Source organism: Hypomesus transpacificus, chromosome 8 (genome assembly GCF_021917145.1).
Source record: "Hypomesus transpacificus isolate Combined female chromosome 8, fHypTra1, whole genome shotgun sequence".
NCBI lineage: Eukaryota > Metazoa > Chordata > Actinopteri > Osmeriformes > Osmeridae > Hypomesus > Hypomesus transpacificus.
Window position 1 is genome coordinate 2,111,841 of NC_061067.1, and position 16,951 is coordinate 2,128,791.

At 42.1% G+C, this 16,951-nt stretch overlaps 1 protein-coding gene across 1 annotated transcript; it reads right to left on the reverse strand.

Moving 5' to 3' along the window:
• Positions 1-5,057: 5,057 nt before the first annotated feature.
• LOC124470172 (myosin-7-like) lies at positions 5,058-15,991 on the reverse strand. Its single transcript, XM_047023938.1, has 37 exons — positions 15,783-15,991; positions 15,538-15,681; positions 15,295-15,451; positions 15,186-15,213; positions 14,874-14,979; positions 14,671-14,763; positions 14,516-14,579; positions 14,270-14,368; positions 14,056-14,159; positions 13,442-13,580; positions 13,101-13,219; positions 12,743-12,892; positions 12,148-12,318; positions 11,658-11,970; positions 11,504-11,568; positions 11,160-11,365; positions 10,947-11,070; positions 10,724-10,860; positions 10,388-10,643; positions 10,052-10,294; positions 9,799-9,975; positions 9,548-9,693; positions 9,382-9,472; positions 8,904-9,293; positions 8,681-8,807; positions 8,454-8,572; positions 8,179-8,375; positions 7,891-8,074; positions 7,647-7,812; positions 7,434-7,558; positions 6,934-7,242; positions 6,605-6,808; positions 6,224-6,520; positions 5,984-6,088; positions 5,806-5,901; positions 5,579-5,713; positions 5,058-5,184 (listed from the first exon to the last, which is right to left on the reverse strand). The coding sequence occupies exons 1-37, from the start codon at positions 15,981-15,983 to the stop codon at positions 5,164-5,166; spliced, it is 5,808 nt and encodes a 1,935-aa protein (XP_046879894.1). The 5' UTR covers positions 15,984-15,991; the 3' UTR covers positions 5,058-5,163.
• Between the last annotated feature and the right edge of the window lie 960 nt (positions 15,992-16,951).

Sequence of the window (16,951 nt, forward strand, 5' to 3'; positions counted from 1 at the left end):
TAAACAGGCAGCAGCTGCCATAACTAATTAATCAGAAGAGAGAACATCTCATGTCATATTAAGAAATATCTTTTTGCTGCACATCGGCAGGCACATGTCAACCCACTCAAGTAACCTGGGATACTAATGATTATTGGATCCTTGGTAAATACAGAAATTAACAAGGTTTTATTTTTGATGGTGTTAAAATCAAGATAACTGAATAAATGATCAATTATTTAATAATATGTTTGAAATATTTGCAGGAGAAAGTGTTACCTCTCTCAAGACCTTTGCATGACAAACAGAAGCCTTCTTAAGTCTCATAAATCTACACCTCAGGCTTCACCTCTGACTGTGAGGCTCCGTAATTAGCCTCCTGAACTGAATACCACCCTCTCTGTTGAGGGGATCATTCTCAGCTGTCTGGTACTTTTAATGCCAGTGACAATGGAAGTACAGTCATGTATGAATGGACAGTACTTGAACATGCAGCTCTGGAAAAACTCTTTCTCTCAGCGGTCTCTCAAAGTTTTCCAGAGCTGTTTCTACTGACCTGAACCCATCCTACCAGCATAATGAACACATACCCTACACAATGCAAAGGAGTGAAACATTTACAAAAATTCTGACTTGTAATCATTAAGGTTTTTGAATGCGTTTCAACAAATGTAAAACATTGCAAAGTGGTTTGCCGGATGTTTCCACTGTTAAGCCTACCAATAATAAACAAATAAAACAATTTTCAATAAATACAGTATATTGAGACAATATGAACGGCCAAGTGACTGATTTGTATATCAGTGATGTACCAGAATAGAAATGATGATGAACCCTTTTCACACCATTGCTCACATGACTCAGCAGCAGGAATCTTAGAGGGTTATCTTTACACTCAAGGACGAACAGAATATGTGCTGCTGACATGTCACATGGACTTATCTGGCCATCTGTGGAATCAGAACCTTTCTTCAGGTACAGTTAGGACAAGTGCATGCGTTTTGATGGCGCAATTTGAGGTTGCATTTACATTACATTTAGTCATTTAGCAGACGCTCTTATCCAGAGCGACTTACAGTAAGTACAGGGACATTCTCCCCGTCGCAAGTAGGGTGAAATGACTTGCCCAAGGACACAATGTAATTTGGCACGGCCGGGAATCTAACCAACAACCTTCTGATTCATAGCCCAACTCCCTAACCACTCAATCTGATCTTCGGTTACAACTGCTATGGCAAAGATGCTGGTCAAGGCAACAATATTTTGACATAATTTCAAAGACAGAGTATTTATTGGCCTTTAACCTTAATCTGAGACATTAATAATACTCTTGCATGGATAGATGAATTAATCAATTGTGCTGTCCACTGGTTAGCTGGGCCAGACAGAAAAAAACAGAACTGCTGTGCCTATCCAAACACATTTTAATTAATATTAAAAATCTTAAATTGTTAATTTTTTTACATTTATCGATACCTGTGCAGTGCCCATGATACCTGTGCCCGTGATGCAGCAAATAACAATTGTTGAAAAAAAACTTCAAAAATAAAAGAAATGTCATACAAAAGTTTAGAAAGTTTTAAAAGTACTTTCAAAAGTTTTTGTGTGTGGAAAGAAAGTTTTGGTTCTTTTTTTTCGAAAGGAATGATTTTTTACGTTGTACGTTATGGATGAGACAGAGGGAGTTGGCGATGTCGACCTGACTGAGAGTAGAGACATTCCTGATCACCCATGGCCATAATGAGGGAGATGTTCGAAATTGTTGATGTCAAAAAGGATTCCTGGCGAATGTGCATGTCTATTGTGTATTTTTGTATTAATGTATTAATATGAGTTAATATGAATATAGTGTGAGGTCCAATTACCTGCGATAATATGATATGAGGTCCAACAGCTGGTAGTAATGGCAACTTTTGACGTCAGTATATGTCAGGGCCCACACTTCTTTACTTTACCTTGAGTGGAAAAGTGTAGTCAGCACTTCAACTTTTACCAGTCTTTTTAAACATGAGTATCTGTACTTCATCCTTAAGTGAAGGATATGTACTTTTGCCATCTCTATTGTTTTGCTGTTAGTTAGCTAGCCAGCATTTCACCTAAAACTAGACTGTTTCAAACTATTGGGCCAGCGTCCTACTTTCTACTATACAAATGGATAAAGTTGGAGTTGATTGTGCACCTCCTCCCTTCAAATACTGTGATAAAACGAATTGACGACTGATTCAGGTGGCATATTGGTGGAAAAGGGCCGCAAAAAATGCTGACAGCTCATCCAAACAATGTCATCCATTGCCATTCTTGTGATAATGATTCCCATGTACTTTTAAAGGGTGGTAGAGCTGCTCTCATCTGCATTGGGTTTAATCACTATGTGTTGTGTTGTACATACCTTCCCAAACTCAGTTTCAGCTGTAACTTTGTCCCCATCAGTACTGCTTATTAGTGCCTTGACGTACTCAACCTCTGGGTCAGGCACAAAGCAGTTCTTCTTCATGTCAAAATAACGAGTCTGGGCCTCCAGACGTTCCTTGTCTGACTTCCTCAGAAAAGGAGCTGCTGTCCCAAACTCTGCCATCAAGGCGTCCCCCATCCTGAGATCTGCATCTTGATCAGAACGAGAAAGAAATATATTTTGTTTCATAAAACCTTTTGACAGATATACAAATTAACACAGTATGATATTGGCATGAGATGCTCGTAAGGAAAAGTCACTGAAGATAGAATTAAGACTATATTCAGGTTAGAATCCGGCCTAACCCTATGCTGCATGTCTTTCCCTCTCACTCTCTGCCTTTCCTGTCACACTGCACCTAAAAACTGCCATTAAAGCAAAACAATTGACTAAAAACATCTCAAATGTTTTAACATTCTTGAAAAAGTCAAAGTTAGACTCTAAACTGCCTCTTTATGTACCTCGTTAATCCTATAGTAATAATAACATGTACATTAAATAGCATTTTGTTTATATAGTAATAAAAAGCTTTTATTAAAAAATTATTGATGAACATTGTTCATGCAGCCCCTTATTGTAAAGAAATGCAGATTAATTGTTTATTGTGTATCAATTTGAGAATTTTGGAAATGTACAGTCTACTTCTACTTTTAACATCACTGACAAACAGTGGTGTTTCATAAAGCATTGTAATGGTCAACTCGTGCTCAAAATTTCCCTTTTTAATTAATTTTTACCCCTGTAACTCAGAATGAAATATATAAAGAACTACTTACCAGCTCATTGTTTTGATATTTACCCATATCCCCTGATAAAGTTGTCAGACGAATGTGTGTTTCTCTGACAGGTTTCTATGCCCTGTCTCTTATGTTCTTACCAGGTTGTCGAGTGTCTCTCTCCTCTCCAGCGCTGCAGCCTGTTTATAAAGGGAGATGTGCTGCTAGACCTATGAGGATCTCTGTTCCGGGAGGCTGTCAGGGGGGGCCAGGGGGAGGAGAGACCTGGCTGCTGTCAGGAGGGCAGGGGGAGGAGAGACCTGGCTGCTGTCAGGGGGGCCAGGGGGAGGAGAGACCTGGCTGCTGTCAGGGGGGGCCAGGGGGAGGAGAGACCTGGCTGCTGTCAGGGGGGGCAGGGGGGAGGAGAGACCTGGCTGCTGTCAGGAGGGGCCAGGGGGAGGAGAGACCTGGCTGCTGTCAGGAGGGGCCAGGGGGAGGAGAGACCTGGCTGCTGTCAGGGGGGCCAGGGGGAGGAGAGACCTGGCTGCTGTCAGGAGGGGCCAGGGGGGAGGAGAGACCTGGCTGCTGTCAGAAGGGGCCAGGGGGGAGGAGAGACCTGGCTGCTGTCAGGGGGGGCAGGGGGAGGAGAGACCTGGCTGCTGTCAGGAGGGCAGGGGGAGGAGAGACCTGGCTGCTGTCAGGAGGGCAGGGGGAGGAGAGACCTGGCTGCTGTCAGGGGGGGCAGGGGGAGGAGAGACCTGGCTGCTGTCAGGAGGGGCCAGGGGGAGGAGAGACCTGGCTGCTGTCAGGGGGGGCAGGGGGGAGGAGAGACCTGGCTGCTGTCAGGGGGGGGCAGGGGGAGGAGAGACCTGGCTGCTTTGAGGAAAAGTAGTTTTGCTGTAACTCTTAAGTTGACATCATGCGGCTGTTTTACCGTGTAAAGGCTTAACAATTAGTCTTAGTCTTATATTTTTACAATTGTTTGTGTACAAAAGTGTTTTAGTGATTTCTCTGACTCACTAGTGATGACTAACCAATTTTGCACGTAGTTTTTGAAACATAATAATTTTTTTCGAAGAATCTTGCCTTTCTTGTGCTCCAGGAACCCATAGATTTTTAATATGTATACTGTTCCAGCAATTTTCTTACCTCGAGACGAATTGATGCTTGATGTTAACTTTTGTTTGAATATTTTTGCATATTTTCATTTTATGAAGGGAGTGTCTATTATCATGCTTGACTTGGCTCAGTTTTCTTTACTTTATCACTGACACAAAGCCATGGCATGTAGAATTGCTTGTCCATGATTTATTATAACATGAAAGCCCAATCTTCACCCTATGATTTTCTAACAGATTAATTGTGACAGCTGTTGCATGTTTACAAAGGTCTCACTGCTCATGAAGAAATACATTTTAGATCCACATGGACAAACACATGTCAACCCTCTCAAATAACCTGTGGGCAGAGATGGCAAATGTACACATCCTTTACTCGAGTAGAAGTGCAGATACTCATGTTTAAAAAGACTGGTAAAAGTTGAAGTGCTGACTAATCTTTTTCACTCAATTCCCCATTCCCCAGGAATCCTTTTTGACACAGACCATGGGTGATCAGGAATGTCAACATCGCTAACTCTGTCTCATCCATTACGTACTTTTTTTTTTTTTTTTTTACCTTTAAAACTTGTTTTCACAGTGAAAGGAGAAGAGTGGGGAGGGAAAGGGAACAGATAGAGCCTAAAGCCTTCTCGTCTCGTCTTCCCCAGGGACCCTGTCGACTTCTAGTCAGGGATACTTCTTACTGATCATTTTACACATGGATCAGGGTAAAAGTTTACAATGTACATTATTTCTCTAACCTCTGGGGGGAAAAGTAGGCCCAAAAAGGTAACAGACATTACACAGAGGTGAGATTTCAACTGACTTTATTCTCAATGTTGCCAAGTTACATTGATTATAGTGAAAAGAATAAGGCTCTGCTATCAACACATTTTAAAAGGTCTTTCTGCAAGCTTCATTCTTCATCATGTCCTTTCTGTAATAGAAAATTCATAAAAAAAGAATTAAACACTGAACTACATTTTGTGTATACTGATATAGTCATATTTGTTTAATTTGGTATATATGCAAATTTTCATATTTTCATGACCACCCTTTCAGACCGTTGGATGCCCAATCTAGATCCTTTGATTCAACAACTACCTGCATCTGACAGCAAAAGGCCATCGAAATTAGGCCAAATTACAGATTTGGTCTTTAGCAGATTCCATATCAAGTGGGAGGTGCATCAATCAAATCAATATCTCAATATCAACATCTATCTTAACTAATGTATAGGTATCCTATTATAGATGTCCTAAATCTGATAGTATGTAATACTGTATGTAAGGGGGTAATATTTAGAAAACATTTAAATCAACAAGTCTGACCTTGGCTCCGCTGTCACGACTCTTGGCTCTCAACTTGTTGACTTGAGTCTCAGCAATGTCAGCCCTCTCTTCTGCCTCGTCCAGCTCATGCTGAATCTTACGGAACTTGCCAAGATTGGAGTTGGCCTGCTCCTCCTATTAGAAAACCAATAAACAAAATGATTGTCCGTCAATTAAAATAATATAAAATGTAAATTCAGTGTGTTAGGTTGTTGGTTTGTACTTACAGCCTCCTCTGCAGTTCTCTTGTAGGACTTGACCTTCAGCTGCAGTTTGTCCACCAGGTCTTGCAGACGGCTCAAGTTCTTACGGTCCTCCTCAGTCTGTTTTACAGGGAAGTACATTTAGCATAATTATGTGTCTTTGACAAGCACACTTCCTTGCAACAACAGCAAATCAGTATACCTGGTAGGTGAGCTCCTTGATGCGTCTCTCATATTTACGGACTCCTTTCACTGAATCATTGCTCTTCCTCTGCTCCAACTCCACCTCTGTCTCCAGCTCCCTCACCTAGAGGAAAAGGATACCAAGTTGTTGACAGCAGTCAACCTGTTTTCCTTCAGGATCACGTTTCATAATCTTAAATCCTTTGTTGGAAGGGTGGAATAAGGTACCATAAGTTACCAACCAGCCTCAGACACTCACCCTGGCCTCCAGCTTCTGGACCTGCTTCTTGCCACCCTTCATGGCGATTTGCTCAGCTTCATCCAGACGGTGCTGCAGGTCCTTGATGGTCTGCTCCATGTTCTTCTTCATGCGCTCCAGGTGAGAACTGGTGTCCTGCTCCTTCTTCAGCTCCTCTGCCATCATGGCAGCATCAGTGATGGCCTTCTTGGCTTTCTCCTCAGCATTCCTGCACTCCTGCACAGCCTCCTCCACTTCATTCTGAAGCTGGGAAGTGTCACCCTCTAGCTTCTTCTTCTGGTTCAGCAGGCTGGTGTTCTAGAAAAGAAAATGTGTTATGTTTTTTTATTTAGAAAGAATGCAATGACTTGTTTTAAATGGTGTACTCCATCAACATGTTACCTGAGAGTGTAGCAGCTGAACCCTCTCACTGACATCCAGCAGTTCCTGCTCAGCCAGTTTGCGGCCTCTCTCAGTCTGCTCCACCATGGACCTCAGCTCATCCAGTTCAGCCTGCAGCAGATTGTTACGTCTCTCCACAATGGCAATGTTCTCCTTCAGATCATCATTGCCGCGAAGAGCATCATCCAGCTGCAGTTGGGAGTCCTGTCGAAAAAATATTGGTTGTTATCATGTAAACTTGCAATTGAACTGGTTCATTCTTGTTCTGGCTGTAACCACTATGTCGGTAAGAATTGAAAGAAAGGATACTTTAGGTCCAATGTTTTTACCTTCATATGTGCATGGAGGCCCTTGAGTTGCTTCTGGGCCTCTGCTGCCTGCCTGTTGGCCTGGCTGAGCTGGATCTCCATCTCATTGAGGTCTCCCTCCATCTTCTTCTTCAGCCTGAGAGCCTCGTTCCTGCTGCGAGTCTCAGACTCCAGGGAACTTTGCAGGGTATCCACCACTCTCTGCTGGTTTCTCTTGGCCATTTCCATCTCCTCATCTTTCTCCACCAGTTTGCGCTCAATGTCAGCTTTGACCTGGTTGAACTCCAGCTGAGCTCTGAGAATCTTGCCTTCCTCATGCTCCAGGGAGCCCTGTTTAATGGTTTCAAAATAATTTGTAAAAATGGTTACGAAAAATTCCAAATGATGAATAAAATTGTAGCTGAATATCATATATGTGCTTGAAAACTGACAGAAAAGGTATAGTGACCTGAAATTTCAACTTAATGGAAACTTGTATTGAATATTGTATTGTAATGTTGTATTGAGTTTTTATGTCTCACCTCAGCTTCCTCCAGAGCAGTCTGGATCTCAGCCTTCTCCTGCTCCAGCTGTTTACGAATCTTCTCCAACTCATGGATGCTCTTTCCACCCTCACCAAGTTGCTCAGTCAGGTCAGAAATTTCCTCTGTTGACAGGAACCCAATCAGTTTAAAAGAATGTCCAATGTTGATTAACAATGTAAAGACTTATGCCAAGTTTGTTCATATCCAGACCTTGGAGGTTCTTGTTCTCCCTCTTTATGGTCTCCAGATGATCCAGAGACTCTTCATAGGAGTTCTTCAGTTTGAACAGCTCAGTGCTGAGGGATCTGGCCTCCTTCTGGGCGCTTTCCAGCTCAGTCTGGGACTCCTCATACTTCTGCTTCCACTCTGCCAGGACCTGGAGGAGACACAAGCAGCATTAATGAATGGTGCTCTGTATTTCTACCCAGATTTTCTTGAAGATCCGTCGCTGTACCTTGTCAAAGTTTCTTTGCTTCTTGTCCAGAACAGCAGCAGCAGCATTGGATCTCTCCACATCCACCATGAGATCTTCAATCTCATTCTGGAGTCTGTGTTTAGTTTTCTCCAGGGAGGAACATTTAGCATTGACAGCTTCCACAGCCTCTTCTGCATCTTGCAGACGCTGAGCCAGCTTCTTCCTGTTCGACAGAAAATAAACTTTGTATAATCCTAGCACAATCATTATGAATGTATTGTGGTACATTGTCCTTTCTGAAGTGAAGCACTGTGAGGATCTCCTTACTTGGCCTCTTCCAGCTCCTCGGTCCTCTGGATGGCATCAGTTTCATACTTGGTTCTCCACTGAGCCACCTCAGAGTTAGCCTTGGACATGCTGCGCTGCAGCTCAGCCTTGGCCTCCTGCTCCTCCTCATACTGCTCCCTCAGCAGCTCTGAGTCATGGCGAGCAGACTGCACTGCATGAGCTAGAGCATTCTTTGCCTGGAAAAGGGTAGACATAATATTGATGCTGGACCATGATTATTTCTGGAAAAAGGATAATGTTGTTACTGTCCATACCTTGACTTCCTCCTCCAGTTGTCTTTTGAGATCCTCAATCTGCTGAACATTAGACTGTTTTCCTCTGGTAAGTTGGGAAACCAGTGAGTCCTTCTCCTCCAGTTGCCTAGCAAGTTCACCTGAAAAAAAAGGAAGAAGAACAAAAAATCATATTTTCACCCGGGAAAGTAAAGAAAGTAGCAGTGGTATTTCCGTTGAAATGTAATTCCAGTCTACAGTTTTCTTACCATTTTCAGTTTGCAGCTTTGCTTTCTGCATGGTGAAATCATTGATGGATCGCTGTCCCTCCTCAGATTTAGTCCTGTACTCAGTCATCTGGTCTTCAAGGGTTCTGCACATTTTCTCCAAGTTTGTCTGTTTAAAGAGGTATTCAATTAGCTATCAGTATATGCAGTAGGCTACTTACATACACCTGTTAGTAATTCCTAACTTCTCATATTCACCACTCACTTTGGACTTGACGATCTGCTCCATGTTGGAGACCACATCGTCCAGCTCCAGCCTGAGCTCACTCTTCTCCTTCTCCAGCTTCTGCTTCACTCTCTGAAGGTTGTCAATCTGCTCCCCCAGGTCGGCCACACTGTCTGCATTCTTCTTCCTCAGAGTGGCAGCTGTAGCCTCATGCTGCAGGGTAGCCTCTTCAAGGTCTCTGCGCACCTTCTGGAACTCTGCCTCCCTCTTCTTGTTCATCTCAATCTGGGCAGCAGTGGCTCCACCAGCCTCCTCCAGCCTCTCACTGATCTCCTCCAACTCTCGGGCCAAGTCTGCCCTCTGCTTCTCAACCTTGGCACGGGCAGCTCTCTCAGCCTCCAGCTCTTCCTCAAGCTCCTCAATACGGGCCTACAATGTAGGGATTTCTGATGAGATCACAGATCAAACAGCTGGTATCCTACAAGGCAGCTTTAACCATACAGTGCTATTGACTAACCTGCAGCTCTTTCAGTTTCTTCTGAAGCTGGGCACCCATAGCCTGCTCATCCTCAATCTTGCTGCTGAGTTGACTTATCTCAAAGTCCTTCCTGTGGAAATGATACACATTATAACCCTTTTTCAAAAAGTAAGCATTTTCATGTCCTGTTAGTTTATAATCTTACTTCTTCAGTCTCTCCTCCATCTGCTGTTTGTCATTCTCCAGGTCCATTAGGCTCTCCTGGGTCAACTTCAGGTCTCCCTCCAACTTCCTCTTGGCTCTCTCAAGGTCCATTCTTACTTTCTTCTCTTGCTCCAGAGATCCTTCAAGCTGGTTGATCATACAAGTGGAATATCATGACGAAAATCATACACCTTTGTTGTACTTGTAACTTACAGTAACACTTGATGACTTGATACTCAGTTTGATACTCACATCATCAACCTGCTGTTCCAGCTTGGTTTTGGCCTTGGTCAGAGTGTTGACTTTGTCCTCCTCACTCTGAAGGTCGTCCAGTGTCTGCTGGTGAGCCTCCTGAAGAGCTTTCTTCTCCTTGGTCAGCTTGGCGATGATTTCATCCAGAGCTGCCATCTCCTCAGTCAGGTTTTTAACCTGAAGAAATAGAGTGTAGGAATATTTAGTTCTCACTTTAACTTTGAACTCATTATCAAGTCATGTTGGTCTTTACCTTGTTCTCCGTGGCATGCTTCTCCTTCTCCACTTTGGCCAGAGTGAGTTCCAGATCATCAATGTCTTTCTTGAGTTCTGAACACTCATCCTCCAGCTTCCTCTTCTTAGCAGTAAGCTCTGCATTCATCTCCTCCTCATCCTCCAGTCTTTCAGTCAGCTCCTTGGATTTGGCCTCAAGCTGGATCTTGCTCTTGATCAATCCCTCACACCTCTCCTCAGCATCTCCCAGACTGTCTTGTTCCTGTGAAGGGATCAAATAGCTACAACTTACAGAAAAATGTGATTTATGTTATGTACATTATAATACTGTTCGGTTGTTGTAGCTGTCACTCACAGTTTGGACTGCGAGTTGAAGGTCGTTCTTCTCTTGGACAAGTGAGACCATTTTCTCTTCCAGCTCCTTCCTACGGGCTTCAGATTTAGCATAAGCTTCTTTAAGCTTCAGGAATTCTTCCTTCATGTTGGCCATCTCTTTCTCAGTCTCAGCTGAGACAAGCAGAGGCTTGATCTTGAAGTACATCTTCATCCAGGGCCAATTCTTGACCCCCATGAAGGCCCTGATGTTCCACTGGATCACAAGCAGCGCATCCCTGATCCCAAACAGAATGATCTTTTAGCTTACTTTCACTCACCTCAAACACATTTGTGTAGTAACTATAGAGAAAACTACCTGCGTTCAACTATTTTCTGGAACTCAATTCTGGCAAGCAGACCACGTGCTCTGGACTGGAGCCCTGTGATGATGAGAGAGAGACGGTCGTCTCTCATCTCCTCTAGAACACCCAGCAGACCAGCCTTGAAGAACACCTGATAAAGATACTCAAATTATACGTTTTCATGCTGCTCATTGAAACGGGGTGTTTATGCCAGCCTCTCATTTTCAGTATATTTACCTTGGTGTGTCCTAATCTATACTCCTCGTGGTCTATGTCCAGACTACCCAGAAGTTTTTCTGCTGCCTTCTTGTTGTCCATAAATGCTCCCTCAGGGATAACATTTGGGTTTAAGATGCGGTATCTGAATTTAATTATAAAAGTATACAAATATGATCAAATACAATGATCAAACATGATACTCATAATAAAGTAATTTAATGTTTTTTCCACCTTTGTTTGAAGTCACCATACTGAATCCTGTTGGGGAATCCCTTTCTGCAGATTCTGATGCCTTCCAGCACACCGTTACAGCGCAGCTGGTGCATGACCAGAGGGTTCTCCATGGCCCCAGGAGTCTTGGTCTCATTGGGGATGAGGCAACGTACAAAGTGGGGGTGAGTAGACCTCAAGTTGGTCATGAGTTTGTTCAGGTTCTCCTGTGAATAGAATTATTTTAAACAATCATGTTTTCAAAGTAAGTTTTTGTATTCGAAAACTTGAATTACAGTGTTCTTATTTATTGTAAAGACTAATCATCATCATCATCTTCTTGGAACATCCACACACAAACTCACCCTGTGCAAAGCAGACACTGTCTGGAAAGAGGAGCCTTTCTTCTTCTTTCCACCTCCAGCATCAGCTGTCATGAATTAGAAGATCAAATATAGTTTTATTTTCTCAATAGTTCTCTAAATATACAAGATGAGATATTGTTATTTTTATATTTACCAGCAGAGTCAGCACCAGCATAGCCAGTAAAAAGCACAGACAACATCTTAAGGCTTGATTTCTGGAAGAGTCCGACCACAGTCTCATTCAGAGGGTCCTTGTTCTTCACCAGCCAGTTACCAATGTTGTAGTCAACTGTGCCTGCATAGTGAACCAGGGAGAAATGGGCCTCTGGTCGACCTTTTACAATCCTTGGCTTTTGGAAGTTGGGGTTTTTGCCCAAGTGGTTGTCATACAGCTTGGCTTTGAATGTAGCATCACTGGCTTTAGGGAACATGCACTCCTCTTCAAGGATGGACATGATACCCATGGGCTGGTTGGCGGAACAAAAGACAAAATGTTCCAAGTCAAATTTGGGAAATAACAGTGTTGATTATAAGTTCAGGTCCTGCCACCTCACTTAAGTAACCCTGTCAGCTCTTTTTATCCAAAAGTGGTTTAGATAAGCACCTCTTATACAAAATATAACTTAATTAAACTTGATACTAACCTTCTCGATAAGCTCAATGCAGGCTGCCAAGTCCATGCCAAAGTCAATGAACACCCAAACAATTCCTTCTTTCTTGTACTCTTCTTGCTCCAGCACAAACATGTGGTGGTTGAAAAACTGCTGCAACTTCTCATTAGTGAAGTTGATGCACAGCTGTTCAAAGGTGTTGAACTGGAAAATAAGTAAATTTAATGTTATTCTACCATAAAATGGTTCAAATACCACCCCTCGTAAAAAAAAAAAAATGCTTTTGGGGGCTTCTTCAAACGCTCCATTTGATACATAAAACACAACCCATTATCATTTTTAATACAAAATCTCTCCCTGGAAATTGTCAGAGTACCTCAAAAAGGTACTTTTGGCAAATATTCGGTTGCATGAGGTTCAGGGCTGATTAATTTATCAATGCATGAGTATAAACCAACAGGGTTTAGTTATCTAAGAATTATCTTTTTTGCGCCCCTGTGGCTCAGGGTTGGATTCTAGCCTGGGCAGTTTCCATTTTTTCCCCCTTCTTTCCTGTCTTCCTAAAAAATAAAAAGGCAACCAAAAATATTTCGTTATATTCCACAGTTCTAAAACCAAAATGACTTACATCAAAGATCTCAAAGCCTGCAATGTCCAGCACACCAATGTAATGCTGGCGAGCATTCTTGGTGTCCAGGGATTGGTTGATTCTCACCACCATCCACAGGAACATCTTCTCATACAATGACTTGGACAGAGCACCAATGGAGTAGTACACCTGCAGACAGAGACCATGTTACATTTTGTAAGCTAAGCATTGTGTTAAGTTGATTGCCAGTCAAAACTGTTATTGTAACAGTAATATAACTATTTAAAAAATCCCTTATAAATAATTTGTTTAGAAACTCCAAATTGAATCAGTAAGCAGGCTATGTGAGTTTAATGAAGCTCCTACAGATGTAAACAATAGGATATTTGAATCTCACCTGCTGGACACTTTGACCTTTGGTGACCCACTCATTTCCTACTTTGACCCTTGGGTGGCAGAGACCCTTGATCAGGTCAGCAGAGTTCAAGGCCATCAGGTATGCCACTTTGTCGGTATCTGAAAATGCAGAGGCAGAGAGAAACAGGTTGAAGCTGATTGGATAAAGCTCTGTGTTTTCTCAAAGCTAAGAGTTTGTAGATTATGGATTTGTTTTGTTAAACCCAACAAAAGGGTGCCAAAAAACTATTTCCCATTTGAGCACAGAAAAAGATTTCACTGTGCTTCAAGACCATGCCAAACACAAAGGGAACACATGACATTTTGATCATAAAGAGTTACCCTCAGTGCCATCTGGCTCTGCCTGCTCCTCCCTCTGCTTGTTCTTGAACTTCATGTTGCCCATGTGCATGATGGCACCAGTCATCTTGTAAATGCCGTTCTTTTCCTCTTGGGTGAACCCCAGCACATCAAAGGCTTCCTATTATAAAGTTGAACATTTTAATCTGTGTTATTACACGGCTCTTCATAATGCTGTAGAATGCTCCATTCACTTGAATGGGGCTTCCAAACGTTCTGTGGTCAACTATTTTTCCATATTTGACCGTTGCTATGCATAATTGACCGCTGTCAAGGGAAGTGGCCTTTCTGCCTCGGATTCACGTCTTTCGTAGCAAGTAGTCCGGTAATTTATCAACCCCAGTGTATTCCGTTGCTTAGCGACATCAGCTGATCTGATTTGCCACGTCTTTGGGGAACTATTTTTCTGCTGATCAACACTACGAATGGTAATAAATAAATTGTAAAAAGACAAGTAAAGTTATTTTTTGTTGCTGTTCGCCCGGAAGGGGCTTATTTTTCCGATAATGACCGCCGTTCTATACATTATCCCTAACTTAAATGTTTAGATTTAGTAGTACAGCAAGAATTGTTTGATATAGATATACTTCACTTACATCAGTAGCCACCAGCTCATCAGAATCATCAATAGATGTTACAGAAATCTCTCCTTGGGAAATGAAGGCGTAATCATAGGGGTTGCTGGTGATGAGCAGCATCTCTGTAAATAAGTATTTAAACTTCAATTATTTGATTGGGTTGGTTAGATCCACAGTGATCAATGCATGAGCATTTTTACTACAGGTCATATACTGCTGTTTATATACTGACCCAGCAGTTCTGGTTTCTTTTGAGACAGGATCTGGTAGAAGATGTGGTAGTCTCTCTCAGCCTTGAGCTGGAAAGTGACACGTGACTTCTCCAGGAGATCTATCAAGAAGAGAAAATACATTTGAATTTACTTGGATCAAACAGGATTCATGAGCAGGAAGTCAAGGGTATTGATGGTTTCACCAGACTAGTTGTATCATATTGAATACTGTATCATTTTGGAGACATTAGTCGTAAACTACTCACAAGTTTCAATGTCTGCGGATGAAAGCTTCCCACTCACTCCAAAATGAATTCTGATGAATTTTCCCTGTAAGTGAAGAAATTGTACACTCACTGTCAACTGGGTGAGATAATCATGTTGAATATAATGCATGTAAAACATGATTGAAGAAACTTACAAATCTGGAGGAGTTGTCATTTCTGATGGTCTTGGCATTACCAAAAGCCTCCAGGGCAGGGTTACACTGGATGATTTGATCCTCCAGGGTACCCTAGAATCCAACAACCCAACATTGATTAAAATGTTAAAAACCTATAGGTCACTATACAGTATAGTTCAGTACTAACAAAATAAGACCACTTTAACATCAAACAGGCCTACCTTTTTCTCCTGTGCGGCATCCTTCTTTCCAGTAACAGCTGCAATGCTGGCCAAGTACTGGATTACTCTCTTGGTGTTCACAGTCTTCCCTGCACCGGATTCTCCACTGGAGTTGAAAATGTAATATTTAGAGGTTTGACATTCTGTTCAGCCAGTGATAATCTGCAGCAATTTATAATATGTTATTGCCTTTTCAAGTCAATGCGTGAAGGTTAAATGTGTTGTACTAGTGCATGGATTTAGGCACTCCCATCAGTGAACCTAAGTAAATGAAATGTGTGAAAAGTCCAGATAAATATTCAATGTACTTACGTGATCAGTACAGATTGATTTTCCCTGTCTGTTAAAAGAAAATAAATCCACATTCATTTCGCTTCAAATTGTGAAAAGTCACGTTTGAAAAAATCAAGTTGGGTTTTACCTGACAGCATGTACTGGTAGGCATTGTCAGAGATGGAGAAGATGTGAGGAGGAGCTTCACTCCTCTTCTTGCCTCTGTAAGCAACGACAACTGACTGATCGTACACTGGCAGCCACTTGTAGGGGTTGACAGTCACACAGAACAGTCCTGAGTAGGTCTGTGTGGGAGGAGAGTATTTTTACTTCTTTAATTATCTTATTCTACTCAGTAGGAACCTATTTGTACGTTGTGGTTGTTACTCACATAGATCATCCAGGCTGCATAACGCTCTTTGAGGTTAAACAGCACAGCAGGCTCGTGCAGGAAGGTGAACATCGCCATGTCCTCAATTTTATCAAACTTTGGCGGGTTCTGGGGATGGACGTCATCCTCCTTATGAGTTGTTGTCTGGGGAAAAAGTTAATGAGTTATTTTTAGGTAAATATATTTTGTAAAAGGTCAGAGGTATTGATTGAAACCATCTGTTAAATATTTTAACCCATATTTACCTTTCCAAACTCAGTTTCAACAGTGACTTTGTCCCCATCTCTACTGCTTATTAGTGCCTTGACGTACTCAACCTCTGGGTCAGGCACAAAGCAGTTCTTCTTCATGTCAAAATAACGAGTCTGGGCCTCCAGACGTTCCTTGTCTGACTTCCTCAGAAAAGGAGCTGCTGCCCCAAACTCTGCCATCAAGGCGTCCCCCATCCTGAGATCTGCGTTGTTTGAAAGAAGATTTTCCACTACTGTCGAACAAATCACTCCCCAAGTCCTTCAGAATATCCCAAATGGCTTAATAGATGTGACTTTCCACACCAGCATAGATATATGTTGGGCCAGAATCAAAGTGATGAATTCACAATAAGAATAGCCACTATGTTAGTATATCATTTATTATAACATTATTTAAATGATTGTACAATGTCATTTCAGATTTTCATTCTGTGCTTCACAGTTTCAAACTGGATTTTGTTTCATATCGGTCAGACAATAATGGACCTCGTGCTGTAACTACTGAAACTATTCAACCAAACCCAGAATTATGAATTACCCTCTTAGAAATTTAACTCATTGCATACTTTTGCAACTATGACTGTAATTTAAATCACAATGTTTACAGAAGCACCATTTCTTTCAAAGTTTAAAATCCTCAGAGTCTTACCTTAGTGTGCAGCTGGCGTGTAGGATCTTGATGGGACACTACTCTTACTATTGAGAATGAAACAAATACAAATGTATGAATGAGTTAGGAGCATCACCATTAGTAGATTCTTCATTTGAACCCTTTAATGTTGGTCCAGAGAGTTCTGGTTTATCCAATTAAGTTTCTGCTAGCCTGTTCTATGCTCCTGTCGTGTTCTTACCTCAGGTGGCCCAGTGTTGTCTTTCACCAGGCATCCATCCCTCTTTATAAAGGATGCTGCAGAGCCTTGTATGGAGATGGACCAATGGGACACTTTATTCTAATAGTTTAAAACATCTAAATGGAGGAACAGAGGTGTGTACCAGCTCCCTATAGGCCTCGTGTGGACAGATGACAGGAGGAGAGAGAAGCATTGGCTGGATCCTATAGCCCCGGATCCTAATATGGAGTTCCTGTTTTTAGGATGGCTGTAGGTTGAAACAATGGGCAATTTCAAAGACATTTCTTTGTCCCCCCACACCCCCCCCCTACA

Coding starts and splice junctions, on each gene's coding strand:
- LOC124470172 (XM_047023938.1), bottom strand. CDS start 15,983: ATGGGGGACGCCTTGATGGCAGAGTTTGGGGCAGCAGCTCCTTTTCTG. Junction 12,893..13,100: donor AAGGTCAAAGTGTCCAGCAG/GTGAGATTCAAA, acceptor CTCTGTCTGCAG/GTGTACTACTCCATTGGTGC. Junction 7,813..7,890: donor AGCAAAGAAACTTTGACAAG/GTACAGCGACGG, acceptor TGTCTCCTCCAG/GTCCTGGCAGAGTGGAAGCA.